We start from the raw sequence: 17,503 nt of genomic DNA, 5'->3' as shown, positions 1-17,503 counted from the left end.
AGAACATAAATGAATCTCAAAGTCATGTAAATTTGAGTGCAAAAACTGTTTATTTATCCTTCCTTGCTTGTCTCAAATAAAAAAGCAGCATAGTCTGTTGCTAATGGTAGCATCAGTAGTAAAGTCAGAAGGCCTGGACTGCTAAAAACTCATGCAAGTACATAATTTAAGATAAAAGAAAATGGCATTTCTGTTACTAAATTTGACAGGCGGATCGGCAAAGTAACGGTGTTTACCTTCCTAAAAACAAAGCTGTATTTATTTGAGATTGTGAAAGTCAAGTCATGTTTATTTTTCTAGCCCTTCATCACAAGGAGTCTCAATTGGCTGTACGGACCACAGACTGTTCCAAACCACAGCCTATTATTACACCATCCCCTGATCTAAAACCTACATGAGGGCAAGGAAAAACTCAAAAACTTTTAAATGAGGAAAATGAAGAAACCTTGAGAAGTCCAGGTACAATAAACCTGGTTTATTGACCATGACGTAAGGCGGACTGCCAAAATGATTTCTGGATTTGTTAAAAGTGTGTAAAAAATAGTGCTGCAACTGATGACTACTTTATAAGTCGACTGGTCACCGACAACGATTAGTCATTAAATCGCAGTTATTCAAATTGATGCCGACGCTGCTCTCCAGTGGCTTTGGTTTACTGTTGCATTTCTTCTCCCCTGCTGATTCTCGGCAGCTGGCATAAAGTTTGAAGGTGTGTCACGTGAAGAGGTATCACCCCCTCCAAGAGGACAAATGTATGGAGGTAATCAAAAATAAAGTTGTTTCAATCCGACAATATAATTTCAAACAACAAAAAAAAAACAATATTGATGTCAATTAAAAAAAAACAGTTTTAATCAAAGAAAAACAGTGTTTGAACGCAAAAAAAAAAAAAAAACACTTTATTTTTGATTGATAATACTTTGTTTGAAGTGATCTTTTTTTGTTTGGATCATGTTCCGGGTAGGACGTTCGTGTCGTTATTATTCAATCCAAACAAATGTTTCAATCAAAAGAAAATGGGTTGAATGCAAAAATAAAGTACAAAATTAAAAGTAATAAATTCATTTGAAGTGTTTTTTCTAACTGAACGTTTTTTTCCGATTGAATCATTTCAACACAAATATCTCGCAGTGGGCGGGTGCTAACGACGTCTTTCTTTCTGACAAGGAAATCACGGTTGCCACCACGCGGTGGTGGAGTTCTCCTACCAGAAACATGGTCCAAACACAGAAAAGATGACTTCAATCAAAGAAAACATTTTCATTTCAAAAAACTGTGTTCAAATGCAATTTTTTGAATGCCAAATATATATATTTTTTGCATTCAAACAATTTTTTTCTTTGATTGAAACTGTTTTTTTATTTTTGTAACTGTTATTATTATTATTATTATTTCTTATTTTATTGACCAAATTTACGGGTGAGTCCTATCGCTTACAAAATGACAAAACTTTGTCTCCCTTCCCCCTTGGTATCTTTCTTGTTCTATTTCTGTTTTATTTTTTCCCTTTCAGAATGAAAGCACAATAATAGGGGTGACATTTAGTTGTTATAATATTACGGTATTGGTGTATTTTTGGTGTTTTGTAGTATTTCTGCAATATTTTTGTAATATTCTGTACAGCCCTTTGATACTTTTTAGTGATAAAGGGCTATATAAATAAGCATGACTTGTCTTGACTTTTAATAGACGTGAAGGTTTTTTTTGTTTGAAAATATTTTGTTTGATTGAAACAAATATTTTTTTGATTGAATAATAAAGATACAAATCTACCTCTATACAAGCGGTAATTTTTAATGGAAATAACTTCCTGCAACTGAGAATGTAAGCTACATATTCATTGTCATTTTTACCCAACACCTACCTGGGGAGAGATTTGCCTAAATATATGTCAGTATTTTTTTTCTCCGCAATTTTACTCTAGATCTAAAAATCATATTTGGATTGGTCTCTCAGGAAGCGTCCTATTATGGTTCAGATCCTACCTCACAGATAGCACACACTGCGTTAAATATGGCGAATTGAAATCTGAGCCATTTAGTGTTACTTGTGGTGTTCCGCAGGGTTCAGTGCTTGGCCCCCTTCTCTTCAGCATTTATATGCTTCCACTAGGTGATATTATTCGTAAGTATAATATCAGTTTCCATTGCTACGCAGATGACACTCAACTCTATCTCCCGATGGAGGAATCTGCCACACTAAACTGTGGAACTTTGGAGGCCTGCCTCACTGAGATAAAAGAGTGGATGTCACTCAATTTCCTGCGTCTTAACCCTGAAAAGACTGAAATGTTAGTTATTGGTCCTTCTAAGTCCCGTGACTTATTCTCTAAAACCGCAGTGAACTTGGACAATTGCCACATCACACAGAGTGACTCACTTAAAAATTTAGGTGTCATTTTCGACCCTGATCTGTCCTTTCAAACACATGTGAAGAAAATTACTAGAACCGCTTTCTTCCATCTCCGTAACATTGCTAAAATTCGTCCTATACTTTCTCAGTCGGATGCGGAAATCATAATTCATGCGTTTGTTACCTCCCGTCTCGACTACTGTAATGCACTACTTTCCGGTCTTTCCATGACCAGACTCAAGAGTCTTCAGCTGGTACAAAATGCTGCAGCGAGGCTTTTAACAAGGACAAAAAAGTACGATCACATCACCCCAATTTTGGCTACCGGGTAACCTGCATTGGCTCCCTGTTAGCCTAAGATGCGATTTTAAGGTTCTCCTACTACTATACAAAATCATACATGGACTTTCCCCCTCATATCTTTCAGATCTGATCTCCCCCTATGTCCCGGCCCGAAGCCTTCGTTCCGAGAGCGCCGGTCTCCTGGTGATCCCAAGAGCCAAGAAGTGTTCCGCTGGTTCGAGAGCGTTCTCCATCCGGGCACCGGTGTTGTGGAATGCTCTTCCCCCTGAGATCCGATCTGCAACCTCGGTGGAAATGTTTAAATCTAGGCTTAAAACTCACTTCTACTCTATAGCATACGAGTAACCTAATCTTATATGTAATAACTTGTGAAGCCCTTAGAGACTAATTGTGATTAAGGGCTATACAAATAAAAATGACTTGACTTGACATATTTCTTGATGAATCCACGGACAAGATTAGAAATGACATATGTATATTGCCGATATATTTTTGGATCTGCAAAATACATGATTCACAACCGATATTTTCTTTTAATGGTACTGGAGAAATTGGAAAATTGGTTCTGAAGGTACTTAAAAAGTGCTTTAATTGGACCATAAAAAAGTGTACTATTCCCTTAAGATGACTTCTACGGATGGCCACAAGCAGATGTAGGAATGAATAGAACATTATTTATTTGTGAATGTTTTTTTTTTTGTTCTCTCAGCCATAAAACGTGCAATGCAAGTTAGCAACTATCAATTTTACTTTTCTATCTACATAACGGTGCACCTATTAAGGCTGGTTGTCTTTCCTTAGTTTAGTTGAATAAAGAACAGGCCATCACCACTTTGCATCCTCAGGTGACAGGCTAACTCTGCATGCTTTTTACAACACTGACCGCCAGGAGACAGTATTTCACAAGCAGCAAGATTGTTTCTCTTGCAAAACCGATAAAAACAAGTCAGTGACAGGACGATGATTTCTCTCACTTGCACGTTTCCCCGCATTATGATTGTTTTTGAACGTTTCAAAGTGTGTACGCTGTATATATTTTTAGGGGGGGGGGGGTATTTTAAATACACTGCTACGTATAATAAGCAACGTTGAATTTACTTGCAAGAGCGGGAATAACTAAGAAAATGCTCAAAGAATAGTTTGTGTTTACACAGCATTTCGTGCTGTGAGTAAAAAGGTGCTGCGTTGATTGTAACTTTAATATTGCCTAAAGTTGTGTGTGGTGTCCATGAAAAGTTGAAAATTGAATATTCTTTCTATTTAGTAGGTGTAAACAATACTGAGTCCAAAGAACCATTTTCCCCGCCACTTTACGTATCTGCTTTTACTTTTAGCACCCCTGTTTCGGGACACATATAACATTAGGAAGGAGGAAAGGGGAATGAGGGGTAGAGTGTATTTCATGCTTCACCCTGGGGTTTTTGTTTGTGTAGCCTTAAAATGGTACATAGGAAAAGGCTCGTTTCAAATACAGTGCAAATCCCAACTCCCCCCCCAAAAAAACCAAAAAGATGAAAAAGAAAAGAGTTGATTAGTACTTGATGAATAAGCAGAATAAGGCTGTGATCATGACTTTATGCCAGGAGATGGTTGCAAAGAAAAGCAAAAATTTCAAGTTGCATACACCACCTTTATTAAGGGGAAGCAATTGGCTGAGCTTGACAGATATGTGATGGTAAAAGCTGTGGATGTGTATGGGAATGAAGTGTGCACATTTCAAAAAGTAGGTATCTTTTATTCTGAAGCATAGCAACACAATTCCTTCTTGTAGTATATGGCTGATTCCTTCATTTTAAATATCTATGGGCTATTGTAAAAAAATAGCAGTAAATGCAAACTTAATTGATTGCACTTTTTTCCCTTATTGGTGACTGAATTACAACAACAGGCACGTGGGGTTAAAAAGAAGTATTAAAGTCATTTCGATGTAAACGTCAAACAATGTATTAAAAAAATAGTCTCAGTGCACGGACATCAGTTTAAAGGGGGGCGTATCAAATGCATGAGGGGCAAAATTATTACTAGCCACAAAAATAAAAATAGATCAGGTTCCAGTGGGAGGGAGGAGACACAAACCCCTACTGGGAAGGCCCCATGGCGACGGGTGTGTTGGTACAGCATCAGGGTCCTGCCCAAAGTTCATAAGGCACTCGTCAACATTCAATAACTTATTTTGTAAGGCACGCCGAAGTGGTCATAATTTAACTCATGTATACAAATGCCTGGAATGACAAAAAGATTGTCCCAAATCTACATGTGGCGCTTCATGTGAAGGGCCAGGTGGTCCGAGCGCGAGAAGGCCCTCTCGCACAGGTGGCACTGGAAGGGCCTGTGTCCGGTGTGCTTTCGAAAGTGACGCGTCAGCTCGTCCGACCTGGCGAACTTCCATCCGCAGCCTTCCCAATTGCAGTGGTACGGTTTCTCCCCTGCGGACAGGAGCCACATCACATTTTAGATAAGCAATGTCAAACTTAGTATGGCTCTTAAGTGGTCCAGATCGGTGGAAGAATGTCAACTCCAAATGTTTTATTTTGGGTATTATTCTTTATCATTTGGCCTATACTAGTAACCTACCGTACATTTTATAATCATGGATGACGTGGAATATTTTCCAAACAACACATATATTCAGAAACAATTGGGGAAAAAATACTATGTCGGGCATTGAATGCATGTACTGGATTATTATAAACATTGAGTGAATGCAGTCTTACACCTGCACAACTCACTACGCTATACAAACTCAAGTGGGCGCTATGAAAACATTTGCCTCGATTGTCGTACTGGTTTGAATTAAACAAAAGAAATACCAAATGAAAGTTTTAGCAGTGCATTGGCATTAAGATTAGACTATAGCTGATCAAACTACTAAACTGGGCCTACTAAAATTGCTAGTAAACTGGTTTATTTTAACAGTTGAGTGAACGCAGTTTTGCACCTGAACCAACTTTGGTTGCAGTGGGCCAGATTTAATTATCCAACGTGGGCCATAAGTAAAGCATTCTTGTTTCAAATAACCGATACATTGCATTCCCATGAAAAATAAAACAGTTATGTCACCTGTGTGCGTTCTCATGTGAGCTTTGAGGTGTGAGCTTTTGGTGTATGTTTTCCCACAGCCTGGGAATTCGCAGTTGTGCGTGGCGGCTCGCTTGCGAGCCCACGACCTGCGCCCTCTCTTCTGTTTAAGGCCACCCGCCTGGTCTTTCCCGTAGAAGTCCATCAAAGCTGGCGAAGACGGTGGGGTAAGCATGACCCCGTGCGCAGAAGCCGCCTGCCTCTGTTTGTGCAACTGTGCAGGTTCTACATTCATGCTGTATGGTCTTTGGAAGCGCGTGGGCATGTTGTACTTTGCGTGAGGGTAAGGGCTGCTGGGGTAATAGTCTTGCAGGTGCTGGTTGGTGAGGCCGAGCTGTGCTAATTGACAGTCCGTGCGCCACTGTGGCACATTAGCACCGAACCCCACATTCAGAGTCTGATGGTGCATGAACTGAGCTTGAACCATTAAGTCCCTTCCAGCCAGCATGCACGATTGGCCCCTGGACTCGGTTTTGATTTTGCATCCCAGCAAGACCGCTTGGTCGTGATGCGTAGCCAGATTGAGCGCGCCCAGCTCAGTGTACTCGCTGCCGTGCCTCGCCGTCTCTGCACACTCTGGAGAGCTCTCCCGCGGGTAGCTGACATCTGGGTCCAGAAGTTCCGCCATGAGACTGTGCAGAGGCCACTGTTCTCTGAAGCAGACCGAGTTGGGGTCGTCAAGCTGCTGACGGACAGGCCGATCGGCGCACTCCGTCACAGAGTTGCCTCCGCAACTTTCCGGTGATTCCGGGAACGCGTAGGCGCACGATGGAAGCGGCGGAGAGGCATCTCCGCCATTGCATACAACTTCGGGACCCATAGTGTTGGATAGAATAAAATCAAGGTCCAGGAACTTGCCCAGCTCGTCGTCGTCTTTGGATGAGAACACTGGAGACTTGAGGACGCTGAGCTCTACTTGGTTGTGCAGCGCTCCCGCTTGTGCACCTTCATCATGACATCGCTGAGAACAAGAAAAAAAAAAACACTTTGGGTTAGTCAAGAAAACACTGATTCCAAATTACGTCTTAACCAGTGTATCTCAATTGGTGGGCCACGAACCATAGCCTTGGGGAAATAATGCTAAGAAAAAGTGTGGGTCAATAACACTCCTTAACAGTAGATGGTGATATTACCCTGCATATGCAAATGGACACTCGGTATTGCAAACGATAGAAAAAGACCAGTAAAAAAAATGTGTACATGTTGAGCATGACCAAAAGCAGATACAGTGAAGTATATCCGAGATATGGATTTTATTGTCTTAAAGGCAAAGCTACATGGATTTTGGATTCCAGGCAGCCAATTCTGATATTATTGTAATTATTATTACTTGAAGTTGTTACATTGCATCTCAGATGTGAACTGCACAATCCTTAAATTTATATACGTTTGAGAAGTGGATTTTTTTCTTGATTTGGGTAGGGTTGTGGGTCCTCAAGTCAGACCAGTTAAGAACCACTGATCTCATTATTCCTGTCAACCTCAGCCAAAAGCAATTTCTCTTAATAAACATTTCTAACACAACGCAGCACCTATTTACTCACAGCAAGACAGACTAGGTAGAATAAAAAAAGGTAAATTGTGTAAACAAGTTTTTTGCCAAATTAACAACACAAGCAATCTTTCAGTCTTTTTTCTTACTTGCAGTAAATTTAATAATGCTTATTATACGAAGTTGCTGCAAAGCATGTACACTTTAACCATTTACAATATAGATGTTGGTCAAGGAGAGCCCACGCCTTTCTGAGGTCAGGGCTCACCTGATGGACTGTTGACTCACAGGGTGGACATCGTCACATTTCGCATTGACTCTGAAGATTTCAGCAAAATTGGTTAATTCTTTTTCGAGGATTTTATTGTTTTCTTTTGAGTAGAACATTTTCATGTAATTTCAACACGATGGACCCATTTTTTCCCTCTTTATTGTTCAACCATATTTTAGTAACACGTTAACTCAGAATAAACTTGAATTAAACAATGAATAATTTTGTATTTATTGTGTCATACACTTAAATACATTTAACGCTGATGAGAGTAAATAAGAACTAAAACACTAGTTATTTAACCAAATAGTGATAAAAAAAATTACACCGCACACTACATTAACTCAGAATTAATCATTGATAAATTTTATCAACACCTTCACATAGTTTAAGACTTGACCAACTCCTATTAACTCTGAAAATGTACCTTTACATTTAGTGAACGTTTTACACTATATATATATATATTTTTTTCTCAATAGGGTAGTGTTAAAATGTACTCTTCAGGTGTTAAATTAACACTGGTTATTTTACTATGTAGGAGTGCAGGATTTTGCAAACTCCATCTTCATTCGCAATCTACAAACGACGTTGTTCCCTGCTACCATTGACTGAGACGATCTGGTTGGGAGCTGAACTGGGCAAGATAGGTCCAACAAAAAAAGATTTTTTTTATCCCGTACAAAAACTGATACGGTGTACACAATTTGAAATTATCCAAAACATGAAATATGGGTAAAAAGTGCAAGCTGACAGGTATGAAACATTCTGTGAAATAGATTCAAATAAATCTGTGAAAGACATAGCAAGCGGTTTGCTAATTATTTGCATCAGCAGGACAGAAGGAGTCAGTATTGCAGTAATATAAACATGCTAGAGAAAGGATTTTAAATTCTTGAAAGTCTGAACCTTAACCAATGTGTACTGATCCGATGCTTGAAATTTGAACAGAATTCAGAAATCTGGAAATGCTGTTCGAAAGCACCAAGTTGATTTTATTTACCAATAAACACAAAAAGTTATTTTCCCGTTTGCAGTTAATTTTGGGTTGCTTATTAAACACAGCAGTGCAGGATTTCGCAAACTTGAGCTTCATTAGCGATCTGCAATGACGTTGTCGTCTGTCACTAGTGACCGAGATGGTACGGATTAGAGTCGAAATGGGCAAAACGAGATCAGTCAAAAAAAAAAAAAAATGGAAATAAAACCCAGGTAAAATACATTTTAAAAGGGGAATAATAGTATAATAACAAAACTAATTATTGAAAAGTAATACATTTAGTTTTCAGGACAAAATCAAACGGTGAAATAAATTAAAAATAATAATAATTAAGGTTTTTTTTTTTTTGCACAAAAACGGATAGACAGCGTGCACAATTAGAAATAATCCAAAAGCGTATAAAACACGGGGAAAACGTTGGCAGTTTCGTCTCAAAACTTGTGCAATACTCACATTGGTGAAATGACCCATCGATTGGAGACATGGAAACAACGCGGTGGTGGTGGGCATAGCGATCTCAGTCAAAGCCATGCAGACACATCAACTCAGAATCAGGCGAAAAAGAATTGAAATAAGCAAATTAGCAATGTAGAACTGAGCGCTCCTGCTCCCGTCCATGGAACGCTGCTTGTTTCGAGATCAGCTCTCGGAACCCTAATAAGTACCCTGACTAATACTGGTGTGGGGGCGGGGCCACACCCCACTCATACCCACCGCACGCGTAAGAAAGAATAAGGTGCCATGCAAACCATCTACACTCCACTCAATATCACTGAATATCGCATATATAATAAAACGCACAACATTTATTGTATTTCCTTTCAGTTTTGCAGCCCCACCAAACGACCACGATTTAGCTCCAGAACAGGCAACGTTTGGAAGTCACGTCCTCTCACGTGACTTCAATAATTTGGTACTAAATATGTGAAGGGCCCATCGAAACGAGCCGTTAATCTGTATGACAAACAAAAGGACTACATGCACCCCCCCCGCCAAGACCCCCAAGATAATGTTGTCCTACAGGTGCGTGACCCACAAAACAGTGAAAAGGGGGGATGGGTTGTGTTGGTATGACTTTTCTGCTCGTTTTGAGGCCAGTCAACTATAAAATGTTTTTTTTGACCAATATAAAATAGAAGTCAATCAGAAAAATTAGTAATCCTGAAAATGCAATTTCCTATTTTTATCCTTAATTTCCTTTGAAATTGTTCATTTTTGTACAACGAAACAACGAAAGATTATGTAAGGAAGGGGTCTCGAACACGCAGCCACAAACTATAATCATGGGGGCAAACTGATTTTGTGGCCCACGTCTTGAACAATAAAATAAAATATATTTTTGTGATGTGGTTTTGGTCATTTTGGGTTTAGGTTTTTGTAGTTTTTCACTAATTTTTGGTCGTTTTTCGGTGGATTTTCATTTTTATATTTGCTGGTTTTTTGGTAATTCTTGTGGGGTTGTTGTTTTTTGTTAATGGGTTGCTTTTTTGGCCATTAGTCAGTTGTTTTCATACTTCTGCTGTTCAGTACTTCTACATACGTTTCAGCACTTTTTTATGCCCTTTATCACTATCATACTAGTCAGTACCCTAGTTTTCTCACACTTTAGTACTTTTCCGTACGTTTCATTACTTTTGCAGTACTTTTTCAGTTTTTTCTTCTTGCTTTTCAGTACATTCCTTACATTTTTAGATGTATTTAAAAAAACATTTCAGTACTTTACATTTTTAGGTCATTTTCCTAGCGTTTTTTTTGGGGGGGGGGGTCGTTTTGGTCGTTTTTCGTTCGTTTGTGGCACAATGCAAATCAGTGAAGTAGCGAAAGTGTAAAAAGTAAACCGCGTGCTATATCGAGGATTTACAGAAAAGAAAAGCCAAGTATTTTTATCTTTCACTCGAGCAGTGTCTTTGTACACTGAACCATAGAGTTTTTTTCTTTCTACTATATCAGAAATCGTAAATACCCTGTCATTTTTATGGATCGTGCCAAAGTCTTTAAACTTGAGCATTTAAAGCAGAGGTTTGCACTTCCCATTTTTCTTTCCATTTAATCGGTAAAGCTCCCATAAAACCGGCTTTTTAAAATGTATCCTCAGCACAGAAAAACAAAAGTCTCCTTATCTTGTTCCGTCAACATTTTGATCAAATTCATGCAAGTCATGTAGAGAACAACTGGTACAAAAAGGAGAGAACGAGATAAAGAAACACCTCGGGCTCAGGTTTCTCCCTTTGTGACTCTTTTAAAGAGAAGGAAGCTGTCCGGCATGAGTGTTTTCCAAACACAATTACGGAAGATTACAGTCAGACAGAGCCGAGGCATGCCATCTTAAACATACACTCAACTCCTTTGGAGTTTACAACTTTGCAAAGATTAAAGAAAAAGGGGTTTACCTAAGAGTAAACACTCTTTAAACCTATTTTGTCCTCTAGAATTTCTGCTTAAAAATTAAGCAAAATAAAGAAATACAATTAAATGAGTATCTGTTCATACAGCCTATAAAAATGTAAAATAAAAATAAAAACCCATTCCTTTTTGTTTTTTAATATCAGCATTCCCATTCCAAAAATCAATGGCAGGCCGTGTATTTCCCACCTAGGCCTTTAGTAGTCCTATTTTTGAATCAATAATTATTTTATGGATGGTAAATATTTACTGCTGCTACAGCTGCAACACATATAAAAACAAACATAAATAATAAACTCACAAAATGTTAACATTATTTAGGAATATAACCAGAATATACTCTGAAGATTTTAAATACTCTGTTGGACATATTCCCTGCGTTTCACTTTGATCATGAGGTTCTTTTCTATCGTTTTCGAAGCAAATGTTTAAAAGTCCAGCCTGTCCTGTGGTATTTCTGGCATACTTTTTTGTTCAATTTAGGGTTTAAAATGTCCATTCGACAGAAGCAGTGGACACAGGGATCGTTTTCTCCGCCTCTTTGTTGTGATACTTCCATTACCGCTCCCTAGCAAATCATAGTTTGTGTACTCGGTGATGTTTCCCTAAACCTGCGAAAAGGCACAGCATTACCAACTCAGAATGTGATTGGTGAAACCAATAGCTTTATCTTACTTATTTTATGCCTCGGGGCCTGCAGAACTGATTGTGAAGGTAGGTTAAATGCTTGAATATGAAACAGCACATCTGGAAACATAACAACCAGCGGAAACGCAATTAAAGGAAGCTGACAGACGATTTGGAATTGTTCAATAAGTTTTCATTGACAACATTTAATGAACATTAGATGATTCCAATATTTTTTAGACCAGCAGAGGCAACCTTGGAGGCCCTGACTGTCACTGCTAAAAATACAGAAATGAATAGAATTCACACAGGAAGCTGCTGTTGTCATGTTTTTTTCTAAATGTGTGCCAACATGTTCAGGCAAAGGAAAATACATGCCCTCCCACCCAAACACACATAAAAACCCAGCGGGGGGAGGCCCATTACTTTATTCGTACATTTCCTTGTTTCCATATGTCTGTGTAAAAAAACCTATGTATTGTTATGCAAACAAGGAGCTTAGCAGTAAAATGCATACACAAACTGCCACTTTGCTTCACCCTAAAGAGTGTTGATTTGAACGATCGCTTGCACAAACAGAATCGCAAAAGTCAAATGGACAGAGGGCCCAATAAAAAATGTTGCTAAATCCTAAGAGCCCGACTGATCGAATGTTGAAACATTATGAAATGTCTCATGTAGTCTAATGCACTGATTTTAAACCACTGTGGCACGACACATTAGCGTGCCGTAAGAGATTGTAAGGTCTGCCGTGAGAAAATATCCAATGTCACTTTTTAAAATTTAAAATTTCATAAAACATTTATGAACCTTCTCCTGCAAATATTATGTCATTGTCAAGATTATGTGCTGTAAAAACTGGGGGTATAATAAATTATATTTTAATCACTGTTCAGTGGTATTTTTGTGTTATAGTATTACTGTAGTATTTCCATGGTGGTATTTTTGTAGTATGTCTTAGTATTTTGTAGTATTTTTTGTTGTTGTATTTTTGTAGGATTTCTTTTGTAATATTTCTGTGGTAGTATTATAATAGTATTTTTGTAATAATATTACTGTAGTAGTATTTTAGTATTATACTATCACAGTAGAATTTGTTTTCGTCACATTACTACCAGTTTTGTTTTTGTAGTATTTATTTTTTCATATTTCTGTAGTAGTATTTTTGTTTTATAAATTACTTTAGTGGTATTTCTCTAATATTTTGTGGTATTTCCATTATAGTACTTTTGCTGTATTCCTTTAGTATTTTTGTATTATTGCTGTAAATGTATATTCTTAGTATTTCTGTTGTAATTTATCGCAGTAGTTATTTTGTAGTGTCTTTTTAATTTCAAGACCGGGTGGAAACATGTTGGCCCGGAGAGGGATGGGTGCCACCAGGCTGTATTCTCCCAAGACACACCAGAGGAAATGGTGCCCCTTCAACCCTAGAGGTTAAGGGATCCAACCAACAAACCACCATTACTGAAGTAGTATTTTGTGGTAGTTCTACTGATTATTTTTCTTTCCAGATTGAAAGAAAAATAATATTTTAGCCCCTTGCTTTTAAGTACTAAATTTGATATTTACTTTTGTAGTAGTTTTTTAGTATTTCTCATGTAGTATTTAGTTGTAGACATACAGACGGCCGGATGTGGCCCGCAGGCCTCGACTTTGACAATGATTCTTCTATATTAGGCCTGATATAATTTCTGGGACTGCATTAAATGACATTTCCTTCTCCTATCTACCATCAGCAGCTTAAAATCCTTTCAGGGTAAATCAAATCTTAACGTTTTGTTTGATATGGGGATTTGTAGCGCGTTTGTAGCATGACACGATCCCACATGTTAATCAAAGCACTTGATATATCAAACAAAAGATAACCGCCCCACCTCAGTGTTTAGTTAGCCACGGCGCTAAAAGGTTTATCTTGCCACCATTAAGCAGACGGCTAGAGGCGACTAAATGGTTTAAAAGTGTTCAGCGCTAATGAAGATATCATCAGTTAGCCTAATGAGATCAGGTGGCCTCATACTAAGCAGTGTTTAGCGTATTGCTGAACCTAATAAGTCCATGATCACGACCTCATTTGAGCTGATACACTGAGTAAGGGTGGGCGGATCGATCCAAATGTCGATAATATCAATACTGAGTCGGTCCTTCGATTGGATCGATACTACTGTGTTGGGGTCCGTACTATGGTCCCATTACAATCATTACTATGGTAATGTTGTTAGTGGGTCTTAAGATTTTACATGCATTTCAAATTTGATCTATTTGTGTTCGCACTTTATTTGCACAACTGACTTTATTTTCAAAATACTGCCCAATGGGAAGTATTTTAGTAGTCTTGTTGGACAGTTTTTGTATAGTTGATGTATTGCTAATTATTTTACTTGACTTTTGTCCTAAAACTGTCATTGAAGTAGAAGTATTACATTCTTTTATACTGTTAACGGTTTTGACATGGTATTGTTAACAATATTTGCACTTCGACTTGCGCCATGGGAGGTGTAGTTGTCTTGTTGACTTTATTATGTTTATATTTTTGTTACATTGCCACTTATTTGGTTTGATTATCTTGACTTATGTTATGAAACCTTTGTTATACAAATGATATATATATACTGGACTGTCTCAGAAAATTAGAATATTGTGATAAAGTTCTTTATTTTCTGTAATGCAATTAAAAAAACAAAAATGTCATACATTCTGGATTCATTACACATCAACTGAACTATTTCAAGCCTTTTATTATTTGAATATTGCTGATTTTGGCTTACAGCTGAAAAAAACTCAAAAATCCTATCTCAAAATATTAGAATACTTCCTCAGACCAAGTAAAAAAATAATTTTATAACAGCAAAACTAAATCAAACATTTGAAAATGTCCATTGATGCACTCAGTACTTCGTTGGGAATCCTTTTGCACGGATTACTGCATCAATCCGGCGTGGCATGGAGGCAATCAGCCTGTGGCATTGCTGAGGTGTTATTGATGCCCAGGATGCTTCGATAGCGGCCTTCAGCTCATTTGCATTTGTAGGTCTGGTGTCTTTCATCTTCTTCTTAACTATACCCCACAAATTCTCGATGGGGTTCAGGTCAGGGGAATTAGCAGGCCAATCAAGGACAGTGATGCCATGGTCAGTGCACCAGTTACTGGTGGTTTTGGCACTGTGGGCAGGTGCCAGATCATGCTGGAAAATGAAATCCTCATCTCCATAGAGCTTTTCAGCAGATGGAAGCATGTAGTGCTCTAAAATCTCTTGGTACACAGTTGCATTTACTCTGGACTTGATGAAACACAGTGGACCAACACCAGCAGCTGACATGGCTCCCCAAACCATTGCTGACTGTGGGAACTTCACACTGGATTTCAAGCAACTTGGATTTTGCTCCTCTCCAGCCTTTCTCCAGACTCTGGCGCCTTGACTTCCAAATGAAATGCAAAACTTGCTTTCGTCTGAAAAGAGGACTTTGGACCACTCTGCAACTGTCCAGTGCTTCTTCTCCATAGCCCAAGTCAGACGCTTCTTCCGTTGTCTTGAGTTCAGAAGTGGCTTGACCATGGGAATACGGCTATTGTAGCCCATTTCCCGGACACGTCTGTGAACTGTGGCTTTTGATACCTGGACTCCAGCTTCAGCCCACTGTCTTTGAAGCTCCCCCAAATTCTGGAAGCGGCTCTTCGTCACAATTTTGTTAAGGCTGCGGTCATCTCTCTTGGTTGTGCAGCGTTTCCGGCCACATTTTTCCCTTCCAAAAGACTTTTTGTGGATATGCTTTGAAACTGCACTCTGTGAACAGCCTGCTCTTTGAGAAATTTCTTTTTGTGTCTTACCCTCCTGATGGAGGGTATCAATGATGGTCCTCTGGACAGCAGACAGATCAGTAGTCTTCCCCATACTTGTGATTTAGTTTACTGAACCAAGCTGAGTGATTTTAAGGCTCAGGAAACCCTCGCAAGGTGTTTCGAGTTAATTAGATGATTCAGGTGATTAGTTGAATAGCCTACTTGTATACTTTTTCATGATATTCTAATATTTTGAGATAGGATTTTTGAGTTTTCTTAAGCTGTAAGCCAAATTCAGCAATATTCAAATAATAAAAGGCTTGAAATAGTTCAGTTGATGTGTAATGAATCCAGAATGTATGACATTTTTGTTTTTTTAATTGCATTACAGAAAATAAAGAACTTTATCACAATATTCTAATTTTCTGAGACAGTCCAATATATATATATATATATATATATATATATAATACATTATCTGCACCGCTTATCCTCAGTAGGGTCACGGGGGTTGCTGGAGCCCACCCCAGCTATCTCCAGGCAGTAAGCAGGGCATATATATATATATATATATATATATATATATATATATATATATATATATACAGTATACACAGTCCTGTTAAAATTTGCATTGTAGTTATTTAATAAAAACAGAACATTTTTAGTGTCTAAACTTTTGTACTGTTTTTATTAGGAATTCAATGGAGAAGGTTTCAGTTATTTAATAGCACGACATTTCAGAGCAAAAACTCAGATCAGTATCGAACGGTACTACCCTGTACCCTGGATTGATACCAAAAATCCCGGTATCGCTCACCCTCTTAGTTTTCCACATTCAACCAAGTTATCTGAATTAATCCCATCAGCATACTTCTGTTAAAATGCTTGAGTAAAAATATATAGATTCTGCCAATACTAAAATTACTGGGAAAGACTTTGTGTCTTCCTTGGAGTCAAATTGCTTCATCTGAATTGTAAATAGTATCCAATAACCATAAGCCTTCAACCTTTTGTTGACAAAATTCAAAGTATGGATGGTGAAAAACTGTTTGCTGTCTGTCTGGTAAGGGTGGGCAATACTGGGAATGTTGGTATCGATCCGATTCAAGTAAATACAGGGTAGTATCGACAGATACCGATCCAATAAGAATATGTGTTGCTCAGTAATGTCATGATGATTGAATAATTCGAACTCACCCCTACCCTCCCCCTATGTTAGTATATAAATACAGCACATAGTTTTATTCTTTTTGTAATAAATATATGCACTGTAAACTTTCACATCAAATACCTTCCATTGCACAATATTTTGAAAATAAAGTCAGTAATGCCAAAAAACTGTCAATTTTCCTCATTGGTTATGTTGCCAGAATGACAACAGATTTACACATTTTTGTTCAGGAACAGTAAAATTTTTACATTCTTGGTTGCAGCTCATTGCTCTCTGCAGGGTGGTTTCATGTGTTTATGTAAATGTGTACTGTGTCCACAGTAGCAGACCACTTTACCACACAAATTACACTCTGTATTGTCCTTTTGTTGAGTACTTAGCTTCTGGTAGGTTTGAGTGTATAGATTTGTCCCTCTTTAATGTCTGTCAGACAGGATGCAGCTGCAGGCCGGACAGGGAAAGGTGCTAAAAGTGTCCCTGTCAGTCATAACTAAGGCATAAACTTAGAGTGGCCGAGGGAGAGAAGTCCTGCACTATCTACATAGAAAAGCAGCACTTTGAGGAAATTGGTGGAGGAGCCAAGTATTGATAATAGTATCAATCCGATGCAAGTACTTGCTTAATATATATGATATGGATATTTTGGCCGATCTGCACACCCTTACTTTGGATAGCAGAGAATGACTTGAAGGGACTAACGGCACACCAGCAAAAACACATCGTTGAAGTTTGATTAAGTGAAAATAAAATCCAGATTTATTAGAAATTCTATTTATGTTCTATATAGGTTTTCTAAAAGATGTACTAAATTTGGAAATCTGGTATTTATATTCTATAAAGGGATTCTGAAAACATGGACTAAAAACATCAGATAGACACATTTAGCACCTGTATTTAACCTGATCTAGCATTTTCATCCAAAAGAAAGTTGGAAAGAAATGAGTTTTGCTTCTTTTCTTTTTTTGGGGGGGACACAGTTTCATCTCTCCCTCTTATCTATGATCCATTAGCTGGAAATGTGG

At 38.1% G+C, this 17,503-nt stretch overlaps 2 protein-coding genes across 2 annotated transcripts in view; both read right to left on the bottom strand.

The window, feature by feature from the left end:
- lrrc24 (leucine rich repeat containing 24) overlaps positions 1 to 17,503 on the bottom strand; it is a 322,288-nt gene that overhangs the window by 228,792 nt on the left and 75,993 nt on the right. The gene's annotated exons all lie outside the window — the stretch shown is intronic.
- On the bottom strand, positions 4,265 to 9,178 carry klf17 (Kruppel like factor 17). The gene is made up of 3 exons (XM_088347872.1): positions 8,950 to 9,178; positions 5,716 to 6,694; positions 4,265 to 5,081 (listed from the first exon to the last, which is right to left on the bottom strand). Exons 1-3 carry the CDS (start codon positions 9,025 to 9,027, stop codon positions 4,906 to 4,908), a joined length of 1,233 nt encoding a protein of 410 aa, XP_088203998.1. The 5' UTR covers positions 9,028 to 9,178; the 3' UTR covers positions 4,265 to 4,905.

The sequence above is a fragment of the Urocampus carinirostris genome, chromosome 1, assembly GCF_059441175.1.
Source record: "Urocampus carinirostris isolate Australia breed hairy pipefish chromosome 1, RoL_Ucar_1.0, whole genome shotgun sequence".
NCBI classification, from domain to species: Eukaryota; Metazoa; Chordata; class Actinopteri; order Syngnathiformes; family Syngnathidae; genus Urocampus; species Urocampus carinirostris.
Note: the sequence above shows the minus strand (reverse complement) of the source record. Positions and strands in the feature narration are given on the sequence as shown.